The sequence below is a fragment of the Mangifera indica genome, chromosome 1 (genome assembly GCF_011075055.1).
Source record: "Mangifera indica cultivar Alphonso chromosome 1, CATAS_Mindica_2.1, whole genome shotgun sequence".
Classification (NCBI taxonomy): domain Eukaryota; kingdom Viridiplantae; phylum Streptophyta; class Magnoliopsida; order Sapindales; family Anacardiaceae; genus Mangifera; species Mangifera indica.
The window spans coordinates 7,871,039-7,894,036 of NC_058137.1; the positions used below are offsets into that span (position 1 = coordinate 7,871,039).

Below are 22,998 nucleotides of genomic sequence, written 5' to 3' on the forward strand. Positions count from 1 at the left end.
TTTTGCCCATGAATATGGGTATTATTGTCCCATCATAACAAGCTAAGAGTTATGGAATAAAGGGAGATCAAGGCTAGTAGAAAAGCCGAGAAATATAATGTTTGGACTTTGTGTTTTAAAGCTTATGTTATTCATTTTAGATGATTTTAAGAATTTGGAGTGGAATATTTTATTATCATGAAGATATAAGTTTTTTAAAGAAGTATAAAAATCGATAAGGGAAATTTTGTAAAGTGTAGTGTCATAGATTATGTAAAATTTCAATTTAAATTTTCTTCAAGTTTGGGGTGCTACATAAACACCGAGTTCCTAGGTTTTTTATTTCATTGCTTCAACGTGCTCCAAAATCTCCACAACTTCTTTCATGGAGGGGCGGTGTTTAGGATCTAGGTTTAGGCATTTTCGAGAAAGCTGTACTACCTGTTGTGCTGCTTGTGTTGAATATTGCCCCTCAATCCGTGCATCCATTATGTTCCTCAACTTCTTTCCGGAAAGCGTTGGCTTCATCCAATCAACCAGATTTTCCTCTCCTCTGGGGCGCTCTGTATCAAATGCCCTTAAACCTGTCAACATTTCTAGCAGCATGACCCCAAAGCCATATACATCGCTCTTCACATACAGATGACCTGTTTTATAATTATGAAATACCAAGTTAATTAATATTATTTAACCAAAAAGTGTTGGATTCTTCCCACTTTTTCACCAGTAACTGGAATAGTCTACTTAACCATTAAAATAAACATAAACATCCAAATTCTTAAACATATTAACTACCTGTTGTAACATATTCTGGAGCAGCATAGCCATACGTGCCCATAACCCTGGTTGTGACATGAGACTTTCCACCAGCAGGCCCCAATTTCGCCAAGCCAAAGTCCCCTAATTTCGCATTGAAGTACTGTGAAAGAATACAGCACAAGGAGCAACCAATGTTGTTAGAATACTAATATAAGGTAATATTATCTAATCAATGCATGCATATTTTCTAAATCAACACAGCGTCCATTCTTTTACTCTCTTTGTAAGAATAAAAAAAGAGGCCACATATTATCTCAACAACAAGATATTACGCTACTCATTCAAAAATGTTATAGTTAAACAGTATTCTCTAGCCCAAAGGAATTCTCCCCAGTAAGTGTCTTTTTAAGGTGAAACTACTTGAAGCAACTACGACCAACAACCAACAATAGACCTAGTATTTTTTTTTTATATGATAGCTTTCAGTCCACAAGAATTCTACTTGAAGCTTACCTCCAAATAAGTTCAAGATCTCATGACAAGCAACCAAACTCTAATTAGTGACTAGATGATTCCTATATGACATTTAATAATGAAAACAAGAAAATCTCTCAAATCAAGATAAAGAGCATATTTCCGATAAAAAAGGAACCTATCTCGAATATTCTACAAATATTCTCCTATTTTGCATCAGTAACGACAAAGAAGAATGTACCCCAATATCTATCCCATTTCGACCAGCAGGATAGGCTTCTTGTCATGCCAATCCTGCCTATCAATCAACATTTCAAACTAGCTCATTGTTTAGTTACAACAAGCTAGCCAACCCAAGGTACAGGACAATAATCAGTGAATATTACCTATAGACATAAGGATCAGGATCAGGCCTCCTCTCTACATGTTAACATCTGCTCAGTGCCCTGGGGCACTAGTGCTATGATTGACCTTGACATTTAATCTAGAATAAGTTACCAAACTTGTAAACTAGACGTGTTCAACCACTTGAATGCACCTTGGGCCTCTCAAGAAAAGGTGGTTGAGGGCACCTAACTCAGATCATGTTGCTTTGTTGTGTCTCTTGATGTGTTGATAGCTAAGACTATCAAACTAAGGATCAATTGAGAAGATATTTCTCTTGCCCACCAAGTAGCATAGCTGTTGACTCCCATTCAACGCTCCAAGCTCTTCAACAACTAATATAAGGGCAGACCAAAAATTTACTATTTCATAAGAAGATTGGGGGTAGGCCTCTATAGTCTTGTTGAGACTATGGGAAGCTTGCAAGTATCATCATGATACGGGCCATGACACCAACTAGCACCGGGTTCTCTTAAAAGCCATCGAAGACCTCCTTGATAGAGAATTCCTTGGAATATTCATAAGTGAGACCACAGTAACAACCTGCAGGTGTAAGTAAGCAAGGAAGGCTAACTACAAGGGTCATAAGATATTGTTCATAGCAAAAATTTACTGTGTAAGAAAGCAATGGGGGCTAACTACAAGGGTCATACAATATTGTTCATAGCAAAAATTTACTATTTCATAAGAAGATTGGGGGTAGGCCTCTATAGTCTTGTAAGTTGTCTTACTTTAATTAGTTTGATGCACATTTACTAGTTAAATACAAGTTTGAACTATAAGTATTTCATTATGATTATTCATGTTATTTCCCATGCAATTTAATGAAAGTATTTATGCAGCGGAGTTCTAATAAGAATAACCAAATATTTAATTTATGTTTCGTATAATATTCTTTATTGATTGCCAACGTGTTTACGCATATATGTTGATAAATAATGCAGCAAAAGACAGATAGAGGAAGAAGCATCGAGTACGACTGAGAATTATTTTATATAACAATCAAGTATAAAAAAAGAGAAACTACAATATCAACCCAGATTGTCTTAATGGCCTTGTGATAAGAGGTAGGAAAGTGAGCTACTCCTATGGTCTCTTGGATGATGGGTTCCTCAGAAACCCTAAGTGGCACTCACCCAATTGGTTCAAGTTTCATGCCACCTACCTCACCTCACTGAGTGCGGCTAATCTCCTTTGATACTCCTTCCACTCATCTTGGGTGATGCATTCTTTCATCATTTCTTCTATTGGATGAAAACTTGAGACCACCTCATCAACGTCGCCAATAGCCTAACAAAGAGGAGACTAGAATGACAATTCTGGACTATCTATTTTGTCACTCGTAATAAATAGGAACTAATACTAACCATTCAACATAATCCCTAGACATGTGTCAGCCATCCTAATATGTAGAAGTGCACATCCAGTCACATTCCATAGGAAAGTTAAACAATGGGATTGATAGTAACTCAAAATGTATGAAGTCATTATAATGCCAACTATCATGCCCTTATCAGAAAGATATAGTAATTACTAATCTCCACATGGCACAATCCATTCAAGGTACGGAGTAATCAAAGTTCTTGAAAACCTTCTCGTACTCTAAGTTTGGGAGGCAATTGTTAGACGATATTCTCTAGCTCAAAAGAATTCTCCCCAAGAAGTGTCTCTTCGAGATGAACATGTCTAACGTACAAGACTAGTAATTTAAGAAGCCTCTCAAATAAAAAGAGATGCAAGTAAAGTCCCTAGCTAAAGGCAATGGAAGACCTCCGTTTAGCAGAATCTTTTCTACAAGGATTTTTATCTCTTTTACTGTGATATCAAAGGGAAACTATCTCCACCTTCCTAATTAGAATATTTTTAATATTGTAATATTCTTTTTTTCTTAAATTAGAATAGAAACAAATTCTTAGAATCACATTTAAATTTGAAATTCTCTAACTATCTTATTTGAATATAACTTCTCCTTACTAGTCTTCTAAATATAAATGACTACTGAAAGAGAGAAAAAGACGGAAAAGCCCAAGAGAGACCATAAATCTATATCAAACACATAACTGATATATTGTATTAATCCTCTATAGGATATACACATTAACTAATAACTACTATGGGCATAGGTACTCTGATTGTCGGGTCAAACCATGTGAAAAATTTTGGGTCTCTTTTTTTTTTTTAAAATTCTATTGTATTTATATTACATAATAGTAGACATCAAAGTCTCATCAAGTTCTAATCGTTACTATCATAATCTACCGAACGTAAGACTCTATATTGTGTACATTGGTTGGTAACAAGGAATCATTTTAACAATTATTACGAAGGGAACAAAATCTATTTCAATCCAGCTCTATTTCCAAGCTAAAATAATTATATAAAAAAAAAAAGGCCTATAAGTATGAAAAATGAAATCTCGAATTGTGACTGCCACATCATTGCAATATAATAACAAAATTTCAAGTTAGATTTCACTTTTTTTATGTTTTACTTTAACACTAAACAAACTTAGATAAAAGGGAAAGAATCAGATCAAAACTAACCTCATCAAGCAGTATATTTGTGGTCTTGACATCTCTGTAAATGACTTTCTCCTCTGAACTATGTAGAAAACCTAGTCCTCGAGCTACTCCAATGGCAATTTTAAGCCGAATATTCCAAGATAGCGGTTCAATGAAAGGATGTCCTACATAATAGAGCAATCCAACAGTCAATACCATAATTCATGAATGCACTTTTTTTTTCATTTTTTAAAGCTAACTTTGCGTTTCATATGCTTGGCTTCTTACTTCTGAAAAGATGATCACCTAAGCTTCCGTTTTGCATGAATTCATACACAACCAGCAGCTCTTTATCCTCCTGACAGTATCCCAATAGCTTGACAAGGTTGGGATGAGAAAGTCTTCCTAAAAAGTTAACCTCTGTCTGCATAAAAGAATATAAATTACATTATCATCAAATTAAGAGCATATTTAGGACATGTCATTCAAAGAAAGCTTCTTAAACGCAATTTTTATATCTAGTCAAGTTGGACAGTTTCACTGGCCCAGCATTATGAAGACAATTGATGGCAGCAAATATCTTGAAGGTAATTGAACTTAAGAAAATTCATCTCACAAATATCAGCCTTGGAATTTTAGCAATGCAGGCAAGTCAAGCTTAGTGGGACCAACAACCTCTATCAAAATCCCAATCACAGTGGGAAATGATTGAAGGTCGTTGCCAACAATACCAACACCATTTTTTTTCTTTTCTTTTCTGAATTCTTTCTAAAATTATTCAAAATTCTACATATGGGCAATAAAAGAACTTAAAAAATAAAAAGTCAAGATGAATACCTGCCATTCTTGAAACCCTTCCAAACTTTCTGGGTTCAATTTCTTGATGGCAACCACCATTCCATTACCACTTTTAGAAGGAGCAAATGTCTTCTCATCAATCCAACCTCTATAAACATTCCCAAAACCACCTTTCCCTAACAAAGTATCAGACCTGAAGTTCTTAGTTGCAAGCTTCAAATCTGCAAAACTGAACGCTTTCAAGTTTGGTTTATCCAAAATTTGTCCATCCGCAGATGCTTCCTCTCCACCTTCATTAACAGCCTCAGAAAATTGACTTTTGCCTGCACTACTACTAGTGGCTGACATCTCTGTAGTGTAGCTTGAATTGTTTGACACCCCTCAAAATTCCAAAAAGACTAAGTCAACAAATCATTCCATCATAGAACAAATAAAACTAATAATCGAATCTAAACAAAACTAAAAGTTTAAGATATTCAAGTATAAATTCAGCACCTGATCTTGTAGGATTGTGGATGAAGGTGGTAATAGGAGTAGTAGGATTAGCCTCTTTGGAAAAAGATACCCAGCAATTACCCATGTCAAACTTGAGCTGGCCTGTTTTGAAAAATGTTTGAAGCAGCAAAATTTAGGGAGAATTTGTGTGTGGTGTTGAGGATTAATATAAGGTATAGGTCTGGTTGTGTTGATATTTGCATCACTGGGATATACTCAATCTAGTGGTAAAAAGACACAAAAGAAAAATAGACCTTTTATTTTAGAAATGCATTATCCATGAAAAATTCAATATTGAATTTTCCACGACTAATACATTTCCAAAATTAAACTTATACATCAAAGGTGAATAAAAATTTTGAACATGAAACAAAATCAATCTGTAGAATCTCATGTAAGTCATAAAATACTTAATTAAAAACTTGGAAGGTTATAGGAATACCTTATGTGCTATGCTTCCTAAATTTGTGGAGTTTCTAAAATTTGCACTCTTCCTCTCTTAAAACCTTAATAAATGTCGATTTCCAATAGGTAAAATCATCTCACTTTTTGTATTAGGATTTCAGAGAGAGGATCTAACCAACATATATGAAATTATTTGACTCTCTCATCAAAGATCCTATAACTCGAAAGCCCACACTGAATCATCCACTCATATTATAACTTGTAAAGTATATGTACTATCCTTATTTATCACATAAAGCCTATATGTAAACTTTTATTAGACTATTCAATCACATAAGGAAATTTCCTATCATAGTGACATTGGCAAAGGAGAGCTCCTGAAGACTATTAGGTTTATGAACAGCCAAGTTACACAATAAGGTACATCAAATTCGGGACACAATTTCATGCAAATGAAGACTTGTCATTGGCTAAGGACATTCAAACATTTTGACATAATTTATCAATAAAACTATGTTTACTTATAATAAATACCAATTTGAATGTCAATGATGATTTGTCACTATGTATTAAATAATTTTAAATTAAGGATACAATTATACTCAATTATATCATAACATATTATTAAGAGTAAAATTTTAAAACAGAGGAGGTTTGGTGGTAACGAAAAGTAATGTGTGAACTAACAGCGTTGATGCAGAGTCATGCACTTTGAATCAATACGCATTGCATTCCTAGCAAACAGTGTGAATAGAAGAAGTCGGTATTTGCATCTATAGAAGGAGAAATGAAGAAGTTTCTTCCTTTTCTTTGAAGTTCTAAAGGAAGGAAGATCTGCGACAAAAGCTAACAACTAGATGGCTCTCAATCTAGGTCTCAGGTGACAGTTAAGATCATTTTCTGGTTAATGGTTCAGATTCATCTGTAACAATTGGCAACAACTGACTAGATATTTTTCTGTGGTTTGCTATATAAAGTCTTGTAAACTGCTTGATTAATTGTAGTTCAGTAGTGTAGTTGCGTCATTTTTCATGGTATCAAAGCCAACGACTAACATCAATGGCTGATTTTGTGTTTGATTTGTGCAGTCCAGGATCCTCAAATCAATATAACAGTGTCAGGCCTTCGTTAAATCATTCAATGTCGCAGTTTGCAAATTTCTCTACTTTGAGTCTCCAGATAATGAGTCTAAGACTGACAAAGGAGAATTATCGATACTGGTGCACTTCTTCATAGCAGGAGCTTATGACTTGAAAGATCACTTGACAGGTCTTTCTCCATGTCCTTCTCCATTTATTTTTGTTAAGAATGAAACTGATACTGGTACCATTAAACAATCTAATCTTGATTACCACTTGTGGAAACATTGTGACAAGTTGCTGTTAAGCTGGTTACTAGCTTCAATTTTAGAATCTATGTTTCATGTAGCTAGATGTGTGACTGCCTGTGATGTGTGGAAAGCATTACAGTCTTATTTTGTTACTAAATCCAAGGTTAGGGTAGTTCACTTGAAAAATATCTTACAAACCTTGAAGAAAGGCTTGGCAGATATCAGTAGCTATATAAAGAAAATGAGGGAATTAGCAAATGCACTAAACGCTAGTGGATAGAGCATATCAAAGGGAGAGTTAATAGCCTTTATTGTTGCTGGACTAGGGACAAAGTATGATCCGGTAATTGTTCGTGTCTATTCTAAGCTAGATTCTTCTAGTGAGAGCATTACTCTACCAAAGGTCAAGTTTATATTGCAGAAATATGAACAAGATATCAAGCTAATTCTGATTCAGAAATGTTATAATGGAGGAAACCTCGTCTATCTCAATCCAAGTTGCCCAAGTCAATTTCCAAGCTAAAATATTGATAAAAAAACTAAAGGGAAAACAGAAATTTAGAATTTTGACTACCACATCATTCTCAAATATCTACCAAATTTCAAATTAGATTTCACTTTTTCTATGTTTATGCTTTTAACACTAAATAAACTTAGATAAAGCAGAGCAAAACCAACCCCATCAAGCAGTATATTGGAGGCCTTGAAATTTCGCTCAATGACTTTCTTCTCTGAAGTATGTTGAAAAGCTAGTCCTCAAGCTGCTCCAATGGCAATTTTAATCCGAATATCCCAAGAACATAGTCTAATGGAAGGATTCCTGCACAACAAAGCAATCCAACATTCAATACCATAATCCATGAATGCACCTTTTTTCATTTTTTAGCTAACTGTGTGTTTCATTTGCTTCACTTCTTACTTCTGAAAAGATGATTTTTAAATCTTCCCTTTTGCATGAATTCATACACAAGGAGCAGCTCTTTATCCTACCAACAGTATCCCAATAGCTTGATAAGGCTGGGATGAGAAAGTCATCCTAAAATGTTAACCTCTGTCTGCATAAAAGAAAGTACATTACATTATCATCAAATTAAGGAGCATATTTAGAACATGTTATTCAAAGAAGCCTCTCAAACACAATTTTCACGTCTAATCAAGTTGGACAGTTTTACTGGCCTAGCATTATGCAGATCAATTAAAGGCAGCATATATTCTTTAAGGTAATTGAACTTAAGAAAATGGATCTCACAAATACCAGCCTTGGAATTTTAGCAATGCAGGCAAGTCATGATTAGCGGGACCAACAACCTTTATCTAAAGCCCAATCACATTGAAGGTTGTTGCCAACAATACCAGCACTTTTTTTTTTTTTAACTTCTCTGAATTCTTTCTAAAATTATTCAAAATTCTACATATGGGCCGTAAAGGAATTTAAAAAGAAAAGAAAAGAAAAGAAAAAGGTCAAGATGAATACCTGAGATTGTTCAAACCCTTGGATACTTTCTGGGCTCAATTTCTTGATGGCAACCACCGTTCCAACAGAACTTTTAGAAGACTAAGTACGTCTTCTCATCAATCCAAACCTTATAAAGTTTCCCGAAACCACCTTCCCTAACAAATTATCAGGCTTGAAGTTCTTAGTTGCAAGCTTCAAATCTGCAAAACTGAATACTTTCAAGTTTTTTGTCTCCAAAATTTGTCCATATGCAGTTGCTTCCTCTCCACCTTCAATAACAGCCTCTGAAAATTGACTTTTGCCTGCACCACTAGTAGTAGCTGACATCTCTGTAGTAGAGCTGCAACTGTTTGACATCCCTCAAAATTCCAAAAAGACTAAGTCAACAAATCATTCCATCAAAGTACAAATATGACTCCAAATCAAATCTGAACAAAACTAAAAGTTTAAGATATTCAAGCATAAATTCAGCACCTGAGCAAGTAGGATTGTGGATGGAGGTGGTACTAGAAGTAGAGGATTAGCCTCTCTGGAAAAAGATACCCCGCAATTACCCATGTCAAACTTGAGCAGGTCTTTTTTGAAAGATGATTGAAGAACAAAAGCAGAATTTATGGAGAGTTTGTGCGTGGTGTTGAGGATTAATATAAGGCTGAGTACTGGCTGTGTTGATATTTGCAGTAACAAGGAATACAACAAATCATAGCTAGCGGAATTCGGTGCACGAATATAAAGAGACACAAATGTAAAATGTAAAATACACTTGTTTACTTTGGAAATGCATTAGACTTGAAAAGTTCAATATTGAATTTTTCACTACCAATGCATTTTCAAAATTAATTTTATATATTAAAATTTTGAACAAGAAACAAAACAAATCTCAAAATCTCGTATAAATTATAAAACATTTAATTAAGTACTTATAAGGTTATAGGAATACATGATATGTCATACTTCCTAAATTTGTGGAGTTTTTAAAATTCGTCTAACACAATGACTAATCTTTATTTCTTAAAACCTCTATGAATATTAACTTTCAACAAGTAAAATAATCTCACTTTTCGTGTCAGAGTTTCAAAGAGAGTATTTAACCAACATATAGGAATTTATTAGACCCTCTTGATTAAAAATCCGATAACTCAAAAGTCACATTAAACTGTCCTATCATATCATAACATTTGAAGTGTATGTGTTATCCTTACTAAGCACATTAAGCCTAGATGTAAACTTTTATTAGACCTTAAACCACATAAATAAATTTTCTATCATAGTGACATTAGCGAAGGAGCGCTCTGAAAAACTATTAGGTGTATGAACAATCAAGTTATATGGTGAGTGTAGTGCCCTTAGGTATGTTTCAAGGGTGTTATTATCTTTTTTATATGATTTGATTTAAATTTGGATCAAATTAAATTAAAAACAAACAAAAAATTATGTTTTGAGCTTGATACACTGTCGTGACCCATGAAAGATCACACCCATGTATATAATAAGAGCGTACACATACCTCTCATGGAGTGTGACCGTATGTATGTGGAAATTAAGAGTCTTGCTTAAAATGAAAAACCTCATCACGCAAGGACTTTAAGATTATTTAACATTTAAAAGATTTTTTTAAAATTTTTTTATAAGATATGAAATCGATTTGAATTTTGTGTACGAAGTCTAATTGTTAAAATAAATGGTTTTATTATGAACTTCAAATGAAGATTACTGATTTTTATTATTTAAATGTGGTAAAATGAATTAATTGATAATGTTTTTTCTTTAATTTTTCAAGACAAACATGGCCAAAGTTTTTTTTTTTATCATGATAAGAGTTCAAAATAATTTTGTTGAACAAAGTCTTGAATATATTTTCCAAAGACAAATGTTTGTAATAAATAAAATTTTTATAAGATATTTTTTGGCTGAATGTCCATATTAAAAATAAATAATTGACATTTTTATGAATCTATGATTAATGCAGAATTCATGAACACATGATGAATACGATCGAATCACAATGAATACAAGTGATCAAGGATAAACCTACATAGAGGCCACCAAATTGTTTTCTAGGCCCCTCGAGAAAAATTTATTTTCTTACGTTCTTGAATTTTTAATTTATTATATTGGGCCCCTAAGATATATTGTCGTTTCTCAGGGGCCTAATGATTCTTTTTTATTAAACAAAATTTTTTATTATTTTGTTAAAGATAATTTCCTTCAATCGAAAAACTAGGAAATTTATTTTTATTTACAATATCTTACCCTATTGATATTTATGTTCTAAATAATTTTATACCTAAACAACATCGTGCATTTTATCTTTGTCTCCTCCGAAATCATAATCATTTATCTTCAAAATCGTAGTTATTCGCAGGCAATCTTGGCTTTTAATCTCATTTAACAATCTTAGACTATCTCTTTTCATTTTGATATTTAATTTTAAGTTTTTAATTTTCAGATTTAGTTATAGGTAAAATTATAAATTTAGGTTTTAACAAAATTAATATATTTTCCCTTTGTTCATACATATTTTGCTCATTTAATCATTGAGTTTTTCTTATAGCTTTCATTTTGGCAACATTATTGATTTACATACCTTATTTAAGAATTATAAAAATATGTGAAATTATTGTCAAATAGGACCTGTCAAATTATTGTAGGCATATGGGTGGGTGTGATAGTAAGATCTACAATTAAAATAATAAGGGATATATTTTTACTTTTCTAGGTTTAATTTTTCATAGATAATTAAACTGTCTAATTGACTTTCCAAATATAGAAAGATTATGAAAGGGTTTTAAAGTGGGCAAGACAAGGAAATACAGCATATTTTAATTAATTGATTAATTAAAACTTATTTATAAGAGAATTACATGTCATGTAAGGAGGAAAGATAAGTAAATTGAGTAGGAGATGTATTTAAACTTAAAAAAATTGCCTTTAATTCATTATACGATAGAAGACAAACAATTTTGTCCCCAATGTAAAAACAAAAAATTGGCGATCAACTTTATAGTTACTCGGTTTAAACACAAATCTTTTATTAAGTGGATTATTTGATATCTCTGAAGAATGATTGTCAAATTATTTCATCGAACATTGTTTATAAGACTTTATTTGAGGTTTTTTCCAGTTTGGGAGGATTCTAAACTCCATAATGAAGTTTAGGAGGGCCATTGGGGGTTTACACAATCAATGATGAAAATTTTTATCTTTTATTTATTATACTATTAAAAACAAAAAAAATTATCTTTAATTCATTATATAAGTAAGGGTCCGTTGATCCGTATTTATCACACAATCAATGACAAATTTTTTTGTCCCCAAATGTATTCTTTTTGAGACGAAATAGAGTTATTTGAGATAGTTTTGTGCCAAAATATGCATCTTTTTACAATAAAATAACATTCCGTCAATAATAACTAGCTATTAAATGTGCTAATCTAATCTTTACAATGCAATCATATTTGGAATTTAGATCACAATTTTAATTATACAGCTGATACACAATATACATGTAATAAAATATTTTCATCCCATGAATATGGGTATCATAACAAGCTGAGAGTTATGGAATAAAGGGAGATCAAGGCTAGTAGAAAAGTCTTAAAATGTCTAGCTTTATGTTTTTAGGCTTATGTGATTGTAAATGACTTTAAGAATTTGGAGTTGAATATTTTATTATCATGAAAATGCAATTTGTTTTTAAAAATTTTTATTATCATAAAGAAAGTATAAAAATATTTATGGGGAAAATCAACTGTTATAGAATATGTAATATTTCAACTTAAATATTCTTCAAGTTAGGGGTGACACATAGACAGAGAGTTCCTAGGCTTTTCATTTCATTGCTTCAACGCGCTCCAAAATCTCCACAACTTCTTTCATGGAGGGGCGGTGTCTAGGATCTAGTTTCAGGCATTTTAGGGCAAGCTGTGTTGCCCGTTTTGCTGCCTCTATTGAATATTGCCCCTCCATCCGTGCATCCATTATGTCTTTCAGCTTCGTTTTCTGAGAGAGCATTGGCTTCATCCAACAAACCAAATTTTCCTCTTCTCTGGGGCGCTCGCGATCAAGAACCCTTAAACCTGTCAACAATTCTAGCAGCACAACCCCAAAGCTATATACATCACTCTTCACATACAAATGACCTGTTGTATAATTATGAAATACCAAGTTAATTAATTTTATTTAACAAAAAGCGTTGGATTCTCCCTAATTTTTCACTGGTAACTGGAATAGTCTACTTAACCATTAAAACAAACATAAAAATCCGAATTCTTAAACATATAACTACCTGTTGTAATATATTCTGGAGCAGCATAACCATACGTCCCCATTACCATGGTTGTGACATGGGACTCTGCACCAGCAGGCCCCCATTTCGCCAAGCCAAAATGCCCTAATTTTGCATGGAAGCGCTGTGAAATAACACAACACGAGGAACAACCAAGGTTGTTAGAATACTAAGATAAGGTCATATTATCTAATTAATGTACGCATACTTTCTATGATGCAACACAACGTCTGATTCTTTTATTCGCTTTGAAAAGATTTAAAAAAGGAAGCCACAAAATTTCCCAACAAGATATCAAGCTACTCCTCATTCAAAGTGTTAATGCTATTTGGTATTCTCCTGTCCGTTGGAATTCTCCCCTCTCTTCAAGGTGAACCTACTCAAAGTAACTAAAACCAACAACCAGCAACATGACTAGCAATTTGTCATACGATAACTATCAGCCCACAGGATTTTTACTTGAGGTATACCTCCAAATGGGTTCAAGATGCCAAGACAAGGGATCAAACACTAATTAGAGACCAGACGATTCCTATATGACATTTAACAATGGAAACAGGAAAGTCCCTCGTATCAAGATAAAGAACATATTTTTGCTAAAAAAGAAATCTATCACAAATCTTCTAAGATATTCTCCTGTTCCACATCAATAACAACAAATAGAAATGAACCTCAATATGTATCACTTTTTTGACCATTGGGATAGGCTTCCCACGATGCCAGCCGTGGCTATCAATTAGCATCTCGAACCAATTCAATATCTAGTTACAAAAGGTGAGGTAACTCAAGCTAGCCAACATAAGATACTAAATAAAAATCAGCGAATAATACATATAGACATACAAAGTAGGCCTCCCGTCTACAGGATAACACTTGCTTAATGCCCTAAGGAACTGGTGTTATGACTTACCATTACATACAATATGTAACGAGCTACTGGACTTGTAAACTAGACATGCACAATCACTTGAATGCTCTCTATGCCCCTCATGCTGAGGTGATTGAACGCACCCCAACTTTAATCATATTAGAAGGCTTTGTTGTGTCTCTTGATGCAATGATATCTAAGACTAGCAAACTAAGTATTAGGGAAGAAGATATTTTTGTTGCCCACCATGAAGCATAGTCTATCGACTCCCATTCAATTGTTCCAAGCTCTTCAACAATTAATAAGGCAACTCAAAAAAAAAAAGTTGATGGAAAACAACAATTGGATTCCAAGATATCTGGGAAGAAAAGATTTAAGAGAGACCCAAATCTCTATGGCAAACACCCCCTGACCATACCGATTGACCAAATGCAACCAAAAAATACAAGAGGATATTTTCACAGAATCGAGTAATGAAAGGAGATTGTGCTTGTTGAGATCCTGGGAAGGTTTGCCATTATCATTATGATATAGGCCATGAATCCATCTAGTTCCAGGATCTCTCAAAAGCCATTGAAGACCTCTTTGATTGAGGAATCCTCAAAGAATTCATAAATGAGACCACAATAACCAACCTGCAAGTGTAAGTAAGCAAGAAGGACTACCAACAAGGACAGGTTATTGCACTAGCAAAAACATACTATTTCACGAGAAGATTGGGCATAGGCCTCTCTAGTTGAGTAAGTTGTCTTACTTTAGTTTGATAGGCATTCACTAGTTATATACAAATCTGAACTAAAATTATTTAATTACGATTATTCTTGTTATTCCCCCTAAAATTTAGAGAAAATATATATGCAATGTCCTGTAATCAGAATAACACAATATTCAATCTATGTTTGTTTTGTGTGATGTTCTTTTATTGATTATCCACATGTGATATATACATATATATATAAAGGAACAAGCATCGAGTACATTTTTCTAAGTATAAAAAAAGAAACTATAGTGTCCCAAAGAGTCTCAACGACCCTGTGATCAGAAGCAAGAATGCAAGCTACTCCTGCAGTTTGCTGGGATCCTCAAAAATCCTTCAAGGGACTGGCCCAATTGGTTCAAGTCTTATGTTGCTTACCTCGACTTACTAAGTGTGGCTAATTTCCTTTGGTGGTCTAAGACTATCTCCAATCCCTTTCCTACTCCTCATAACTCCTCTTATGGAAAAAAAGTTATAATCAAGGATCAAAGCTATATAATATAAAAGACCTCCATAATAAGTTCCTTAGCCCTATCTTTAACCTCGACCTCAACAGATAACACCTTTAGGGGGCATTGGGTTCAAAGGGTAGAAAAATTACTTTAATAATATATCTTTTATTACTTACATTATTTTGTTTGGTTAGTTAACAATAAAAGATTCTGGTAATCTTCTATTACCGATAGTGATGTGACAGGTAATATAAAAGATAATTTGATTACAGCTTTCACTTTAGGTATTAAATAATTATTAAGATAATCTTGATTTTATTAAAACTATATCCTTATTTATTAATTTTTAAAAGTAAAAATAATCTTATTTTCAATTAATTCAACAAATAATATAAAACTATTTTAGAATGATTAAATCCAATAGCATTTAAATAAAATAATATACTAATATTATTTTATTACCTTTAACCAAACATAATAATTATTTAAACTTATCATTTTTTACTAAATTTTATCAAACATAATAATAATTAATACTCAGTAATCCTCAAGGTAATCATTTTTCAAGGAAATCTTCCAATTTTGATAATAAAACATTTCCTAAAGCAAACGCTCCTTTAGCCTTGACTTATTGTCTTGTTAAAGAACCTATAGGAGATTATCATCCTAGTGGCCAATTTGCTCCTTAAGTTATTCATTTCGGACCAAACATTCCATGAAACTAGTCTTATGGTTACGTAACTTCTCCTCCCAACCTTTGTAGGCACTCACAATAAAAGGCCAAGTTCTCCATCAATGATGCCTCTTATGCCCGCAGACAACTTATCAATGCCTTAGGCCTCTTATCCATCTCCACCAACTTCTTCCTTCGAGCATATGTCTATTCCCTATGCTAGTCCGAGTTTCGAAGATAGTCACCTCTATGTACCAATGTCAGTTACACCTTGTTTAATAGGAGCAGTAACACGTCAATGACTTACAAAAAAACTCCAGGTTATGATAACAAACAAAAAAAGATATAAACAATATGGAGTAGTGTGAATTTTGCCTTGATACCATTTTCAATTAGCTTTTATAGTTTAAGAGTGGGTTTCCATCCCTTGATACTTTGCCCATTCTTCTCGGGTGATTCATTCATGTATTATTTCTTCTACGAGATGAAAATTCAAGATCACCTCACTAGCATCCCTAATAGCCTAAAAAAGAGGAGGGAGTGAAAGTTCTAGACTATCCACCTATCACCCTTATCAGCATCCATATGATTACCCTCACCAACAAATAAAGAATGTTTGTCCTTTAGTAGTCTTTTCTCTAGAAGCTTAGAAGGCCCTTTATTATCACTTACTTCTAGTCTATGTTTTAGAGCCTTAGGTATATGACCTAATGACTTAAAGATACATCTTTCAGGATAAGGGTTATACCTCCTAAACAAAAAAGTAGGTTAAATCCTGTTAGGCGCGCCTTGTCTATTTAATTAAATCAAACATATCATTATAGACTTCATTTAGAATTAATGAAAATAGCAATGATGGTGAAATGGAGAAAACACGATAGAATTTTCAAAATGCAAGTAAAGCAAATAGCATGAGAGTTATTGACTTTATATAAAAAACCAAGATACATTAGCAAGAAATCTCCATAACTATAGGGGAAATCCTAGAAACCTTAACTCTACAATGAGTAATGTAAGCTTTACCTTGATATCATCCTTGATAAGTTTCTTCAACTTGAGGAGTTCTATCATCCCTTAAAACAATGACCATTCATTCTGTGAGATAAATTCCATCATGTCCATCATAAGACCAAAACTAGAAACTATCTCATTATTATCCTTAAAATCTCAACAAAGGGAAAAGTGAAAAGGAAGACCTAGAGTGTTCTCGCTCATATTGTGAGCAACTTCCATTCAGTTACTTACTCCAACAAGGTGAGGGCATTTGACCCCTCGTAACCTCTTTACCAGAGGCTTAAAAGGCCCTACACCATTATCAAGCTTCAGTTGACATTTCTTCATTTTTGGTACATGCCCTAATACCTAAAGACTAGCCAAAACTTATCTTACAAGATGAGGATTATATCCCTTAGAATAACAACTCGATTATGCCTCTTCATAGTCATCGCCCCGAGTTAGTTAGATTAACCATCTCGTAAAGTCTTATCTTAAGCAAAAAAGATCTAAAAATTGAGTAAGAGTTACTAAAAAGCATAGAGAATACTTGAAAGTTTATAAGAAATTTTTAGAGCAAATGCATGGATGATTACCAAATTTACAGGCAAACATAAAGTACTTTCCACCAACAACCGTAGCCTTACAACATGCGTCAGATATCCAACTTATGAATTCAAAGCATGATTGACAAGACTCTTTTTAGCATCCTAATCACCATGATCAGGACCTAACATTAGTATAAAACACTATAAATAAAGTGTACACATGAAATTATTACAATTTTTATTGTCCTCCCTTGACATCCCACATGTCCATCTATATTAAGGAAAATAATGATCCTTGGAAATCAACCTTGACACCTTGTTTGACTACAACATGCAAGGTGTCTCAAGTTGTCCTACCCAAAACATAGATTAGTAATCAATGGATAAACTCTCTTAACCTTTGGAGCAAGACTCATAGTAAAAAAAATTACATTCACTCAAACACCTCGAGTGTTTAGTACTAAAACTATCTTTGACAACTATGATGATATAAGCCACCAGACTTACAAATCAAACCGACATGACCACTTGAATGCCTTACTAAGCCTTTTAGGAGAAGGTGGTCGAATATAGACCATAGAATCATACTTTTGTCAACAAACGATCCATCCCATAATGTGTGGAACTCATAAAGGCTTGTAGTATATCATCCAAAATGCATCAATGCACCTAAATTGTCAAGGCACCCATATTCGTTATTCAAGAAATAATCAACATCAGGCCAATATTGTTTTCCATCATGCTAGAAGCATATCTCATGTGAGGAGGTTAAAAATCAACAATAGATGTATTAACTAAAAAAATCACCACCTTGAAGACATCAAGCATTTTGAATCCTCATTCATGCCTTGGATTTGAAACATCATAATAGGTAAAGAAGCTTATAGTGACTCCAAGGACGATCCAACTCTGACATGTAAGCAAGACTCACTCAAGGTGTAAACTTGTGATGTCCAGTCATAAACTTATGCCATTATTATCTCTACAGTGATATGGATAACATCTCAAAGGGATACAACTCATGTCAATCAAGGGTGCACACTTGTACACTATTAACTTAACGTGACAACCATAACTCACATTACTTGTCATTGTCATGGAAGTTAGGAACTCAAGTCAACACGATGGATTCTCTATAAAAAGCGTGTAGAATCACTACTTGTTTCATAATTCATAGTTGTGAAAAAATAATACTTGATTGCTTTTACACATCTTCATACTGATAATTCAATAGACACCTAGCCAAAAGCAAGAGAAAATATGAGCCTTGCCATTACATAGATGACTAGAAGCTCAAACTATATCATTACCAAAATAGTCATCATACAAAATGATAAGATAAAAAAAATTTCACTTAAGGCAATGATTACTATCATCTACCAAGTAGAGGGACACCTCGAAATCTTGTAAATTTGTCATATAAACCTATGTTATCTCAAACAACTTAATTACTTATGTTTGAGTACTTATTCTCTTTTGTATTTGTTCGTTCATCACATAAAAGGTGTATGTTAAGATTCTAAGCAGTGTGATAACAATAATACAGAGATACAATTAAAGTTCTAAATTTATTATTTTATTAATTATATTAATTTACAATTATAAAACACAATACACTCCACCATGAGTAAATAAGTAGTTATATTCAATCTGTGATTACAATGAAAGATGGAGTCTCAAGCTTTTTCATCAAATCATGTATTCTTTCTTTGAGGAAATTATTATTAGTTTATAGGTAAGGAAGGAACATGTAGAGTTCCTTTGTTCTTGAACTCTTCCACAAGTTTTGAGCCATAGTGTTAACTCAACCTCAATAACCCTCTCTTCTCTTAAGCAAATTAGTGAGGAAGAAACTCTTAAGCATAAACACTTGATATGTCAATATTCCATCAAGAACCCTTTTTAGGCCAACCAAGATGCATTACAATTTGTAGTAATTTTAACCTAGGTCACACGAGCCTTGAATTGTGTTCATTCGTTTAGACCATGAATCCATGGCAAACCTTCAAAAATCATATCTTTTATTCATTTGACGACAAAACATTGGTTAGAAGTAGCTAACATAAACAACATGTTTGCATTAGGATATCTATCATGGCACAAGACACATTTGTGCACCCATGAGGGGTGCATAATATCATTTACCATAGCAGGAAGACAACATATGCACATTGTCAACTAATCTAAAAAGTCATACACAATTTCATCCACCACGTCCCCTTCCCACAAAAAGGATTGACTTTGAACTGCCCTCTTCCTTCATACTCAAAAGAGCACCTCAACTCTTACCTATGCAAGAACAACAAAATACAATATAATTTACACCATCGACAACTCTCAAAGTTAAGTAATTCATCATCTTATAGGTTGGTGATGATACTTTTTCAATTGACAAAGAGAAAAGACTTTCAAAAGGCCTATGAAAACCAACAAGTATAACAAGAAAAAAAATTTATAAAATGTGAAAGGTTTAAGCCATTTTTGCTCTCCTTTTATAGCCAAAACAAAAAAACAAACAAGAATCGATCCTAATTGTTCAGCACAATCCCTAAACATGTGTCAACCATCCTAATATGTCAAGCACATTCCATAGGAAAGTCAAACAATGGGATTGATACGTGGCTCAAAATGTATGATGTCGATTATCATGTCCTTGTCACAAAGATATAGTAATCTCCATGTGACACTGATCCATTCAAGGTAAGAAGCAATTGAAGTTCTTGAAGACGTCCTTGCAGTCTAAGAAATAAGGCGCAATTGTCATATAATATACTTCAACTTGTAAGGATTCTCCCTAATAAATGTCTCTTTTAAGTGAACCTACCAATGACAACAATAAGACTAGAAATTCAAGAAGCCTCTCAAACAACAAGGGATATGGGTAGATTCTTCAGCTAAAGACAATAAAAAGACCTCCACTTAGTAGAATCTTTTATAAAGATTTTCCTATCTCTTCCCAATGACATCAAAGGGAATCTATCTCCACATTTCCAATCAAAATATTTTTGAAATTGTAATATTCCCTATTTAGTTTAATAGAATAAGAACACATTCTTTAAATCATATTTAAATTAGGAATCTCCTAATTGTTTTAATTCGAATATAACTTTTTATTAGTCTTATAAATATAAAAGACCATTGAGAGTGAGAAAAAGAAACGCAAACCAAAAAGAGACCAAAAATCTATGTCAAACTCATAACTCATCTATTATACTTATCCTCTATAGGATATAAACATAAACTATAACTGCTAGCCCCCTTACCATCAGATCAAACCATGTTAAAAATCTTATGTTTCATTTTCTTTTAATTCTCTTATATTCATATCGCACAATAATAGACATAAGATTCTTATTAAATTCTAATTGTTGTTACCGTAGTCTAACTTGCATATGACTCTAAATTGCCTACATTGTTTATGATAAATCACTTCAACAATTATAATGAAGGAAACATAGTCTATTTCAATCCAACTCTATTTCCAAGCTAAAATAGTAATAAAAAATCTAAAAAAGGGAAAAAGAAATCCAGAATTGTGACTACCATATGATTCTAAATATCTACCAGATTTCAAATTAGATTTCACTTATTCTATGTTTTTGCTTTTAATACTAAATAAACTTAGATAAAAGGGCAAGAATCAAAAAAAATAAAAAAAAAAACCAACCCCATCAAGCAGTATATTAGAGGCCGCTAAATTTCGATAAATGACTTTATTCTCTGAAGTATGTAGAAAAGCTAGTCCTCGAGCTACTCCAATGGCAATTTTAATCCGAATATCCCAAGATAGTGGTTCAATGGAAGGATCTCCTGCACAATAAATCAATGTAAGAGTCAATACCATAATCCGTGAATGCACTTTTTTTTTTCTTTATTTTAGCCAACTTTGTGTTTCATGACTCATTACTTCTGAAAAGTTGCTTATCTAAGCTTCTCATTTGCATGAATTCATACACAAGGAGCAGCCCTTTATCCTCCCGACAGTATCCCAAAAGCTTAACAAGGTTGGGATGAGAAAGTCTTCCTAGAAAGTTAACCTCTGACTGCATAAAAGAAAATAAATTACATTATCCTCAAATCAAGGAGCATATTTAAAATTTGTTATTTAAAGAAAACTTCCTAAACGCAATTTTTATGTCCAGTCAAGTCCGACAGTTTCACTGGCCTAGCATTATGCAGATCAATTAAAGGCAGCATATATTCTAAGGTAATTGAACTTAAGAAAAAGCATCTCACAAATATCAGCCTCGGAATTTTAGCAATGCAGATAAGTTATGCTTCGTGGGACAGACAACCTTTATCTAAAGCCCAATCACATTGAAGGTTGTTGTCAACAATACCAGCACATTTTTCTTTTCTTTTATGAACTCTTTCATGAATTCTTTCTAAAATTATTCAAAATCCTACATATAGGCGATAAAAGAAATAAAAAACAAAACAAAACAAAAAGGTCAAGAAGAATACCTGCCATTCTTGTAACATAATTTCTGACCTGAATTTCTTGATGGCAACCACCATTCCAATACCACTTTTAGAAGGAGCAAATGTCTTCTCATCAATCCAACCCTTATAAACTTTCCCAAAAGTACCTTCCCCTAACAAAGTATCAGACTTGAAGTTCTTAGTTGCAAGCTTCAAATCTGCAAAAATGAACATTTTCAAGTTTGGTGTCTCCAAAATTTGTCCATCTGCAGTTGCTTCCTCCCCGCCTTCATTAACAGCCTGGGAACTAGTGGCTGATATCTCTGTAGTGTGGCTGTAAATGTTTGACACCCCTTACAAAATTCCAACAAGACTCAGTGAACAAATCATTTCATCAAAGAACAAATAAAACTCAAAAACCAATCTAAAAATAAAACTAAAAGCTTAAGATATTCATTCAGCACCTGAGCTTGTAGGATTGTGGATGGAGGTGGTATTAGGAGTAGTAGGATTAGCCTCTTTGGAACAAGATACCCAGCAATTACCCATGAAGAACTTGAGAAGCCCTGTTTTGAACGATGTTTGAAAAACAAAAGCAGCGTAATTTAGGGAGAGTTTGTGTGTGGTTTTGATCGTTAATATAAGGTTGAGGTGGGTTGGGGAATTCAACGTAAAAATATGAAGAGGCACAAAGGTAAAATAAACTGTTTATTTTGGAAATGTACTAGTCATGAAAATTTTAATATTGAATTTTTCACAAATAATGCATTTTCAAAATTAATCTTATACATCAAAACTGAATTAAATTTTGAACATGAAACAAAATAAATCCCAAGGATCTTGTATAGGTCATAAAATATTTAATTAAAAACTTGCAAGGTTATAGGAATACACGATGTGTCATGCTTCCTAAATTTGTAAAATTTCTAAAATTCATCTAAGTTTGTGACAAATTTAGATAAATCTCATGTTGACAAAACATGGGAGAGAAATTGGATTTGGATATACATCCCACATCACTTGGAATACTAAGATAAAGTTGATTAAATAATTCATGAGCTCTTTGAATTAATAACGTGTTTTGATTGCAAAACCCAAAAACAAAATTATGATAGATTGTATATTCAAAACAATCAATAACTTAATAGTGCATTGGGCTATTGAACTAAAATGTTACAATTATAATATCAAAGCCATTACATTTGTCCTCGTCTCATTGCAATTGGTTAAATAACCTATAAGTTTTTGGGTTATAAAACCCAGAGGTAAAATCCACATTAAATTGTCCACTTGTATCATAACCCATGAAGTGTATGTACTATCTTTATTGATCATATTAAGTTTATATCTAAACTTTTATTAAACTATTCAATTCCTTTATTTTATTAAACCTTAAACCACATAATAAGGAAATTT

At 33.0% G+C, this 22,998-nt stretch overlaps 2 protein-coding genes across 7 annotated transcripts; both read right to left on the reverse strand.

The window, feature by feature from the left end:
* Positions 1-224: 224 nt before the first annotated feature.
* LOC123229314 (probable serine/threonine-protein kinase PIX13) lies at positions 225-9,280 on the reverse strand. Its single transcript, XM_044655059.1, is given in 11 exon segments — positions 225-323; positions 325-626; positions 775-898; positions 4,140-4,282; positions 4,386-4,521; positions 4,935-5,275; positions 5,391-5,492; positions 7,804-7,945; positions 8,045-8,180; positions 8,600-8,927; positions 9,056-9,280. Coding segments are annotated over 7 exon segments (1,164 nt in total). The 5' UTR covers positions 5,476-5,492; positions 7,804-7,945; positions 8,045-8,180; positions 8,600-8,927; positions 9,056-9,280; the 3' UTR covers positions 225-290.
* A 2,999-nt stretch (positions 9,281-12,279) lies between these two features.
* Positions 12,280-22,228, reverse strand: LOC123195491 (probable serine/threonine-protein kinase PIX13). Of its 6 annotated transcripts, none has more exons than XM_044609240.1 (7): positions 22,047-22,228; positions 21,625-21,935; positions 21,068-21,203; positions 20,828-20,970; positions 13,541-13,630; positions 12,870-12,993; positions 12,280-12,672 (listed from the first exon to the last, which is right to left on the reverse strand). In XM_044609240.1, exons 1-7 carry the CDS (start codon positions 22,129-22,131, stop codon positions 12,413-12,415), a joined length of 1,149 nt encoding a protein of 382 aa, XP_044465175.1. In that variant the 5' UTR covers positions 22,132-22,228; the 3' UTR covers positions 12,280-12,412. The 6 variants fall into 6 exon arrangements, with proteins under 6 accessions (XP_044465175.1, XP_044465169.1, XP_044465159.1 ...); XM_044609234.1 differs by having other exon boundaries at positions 12,280-12,723; positions 20,873-20,970; positions 22,047-22,227; XM_044609224.1 differs by having other exon boundaries at positions 12,280-12,723; positions 22,047-22,227.
* Between the last annotated feature and the right edge of the window lie 770 nt (positions 22,229-22,998).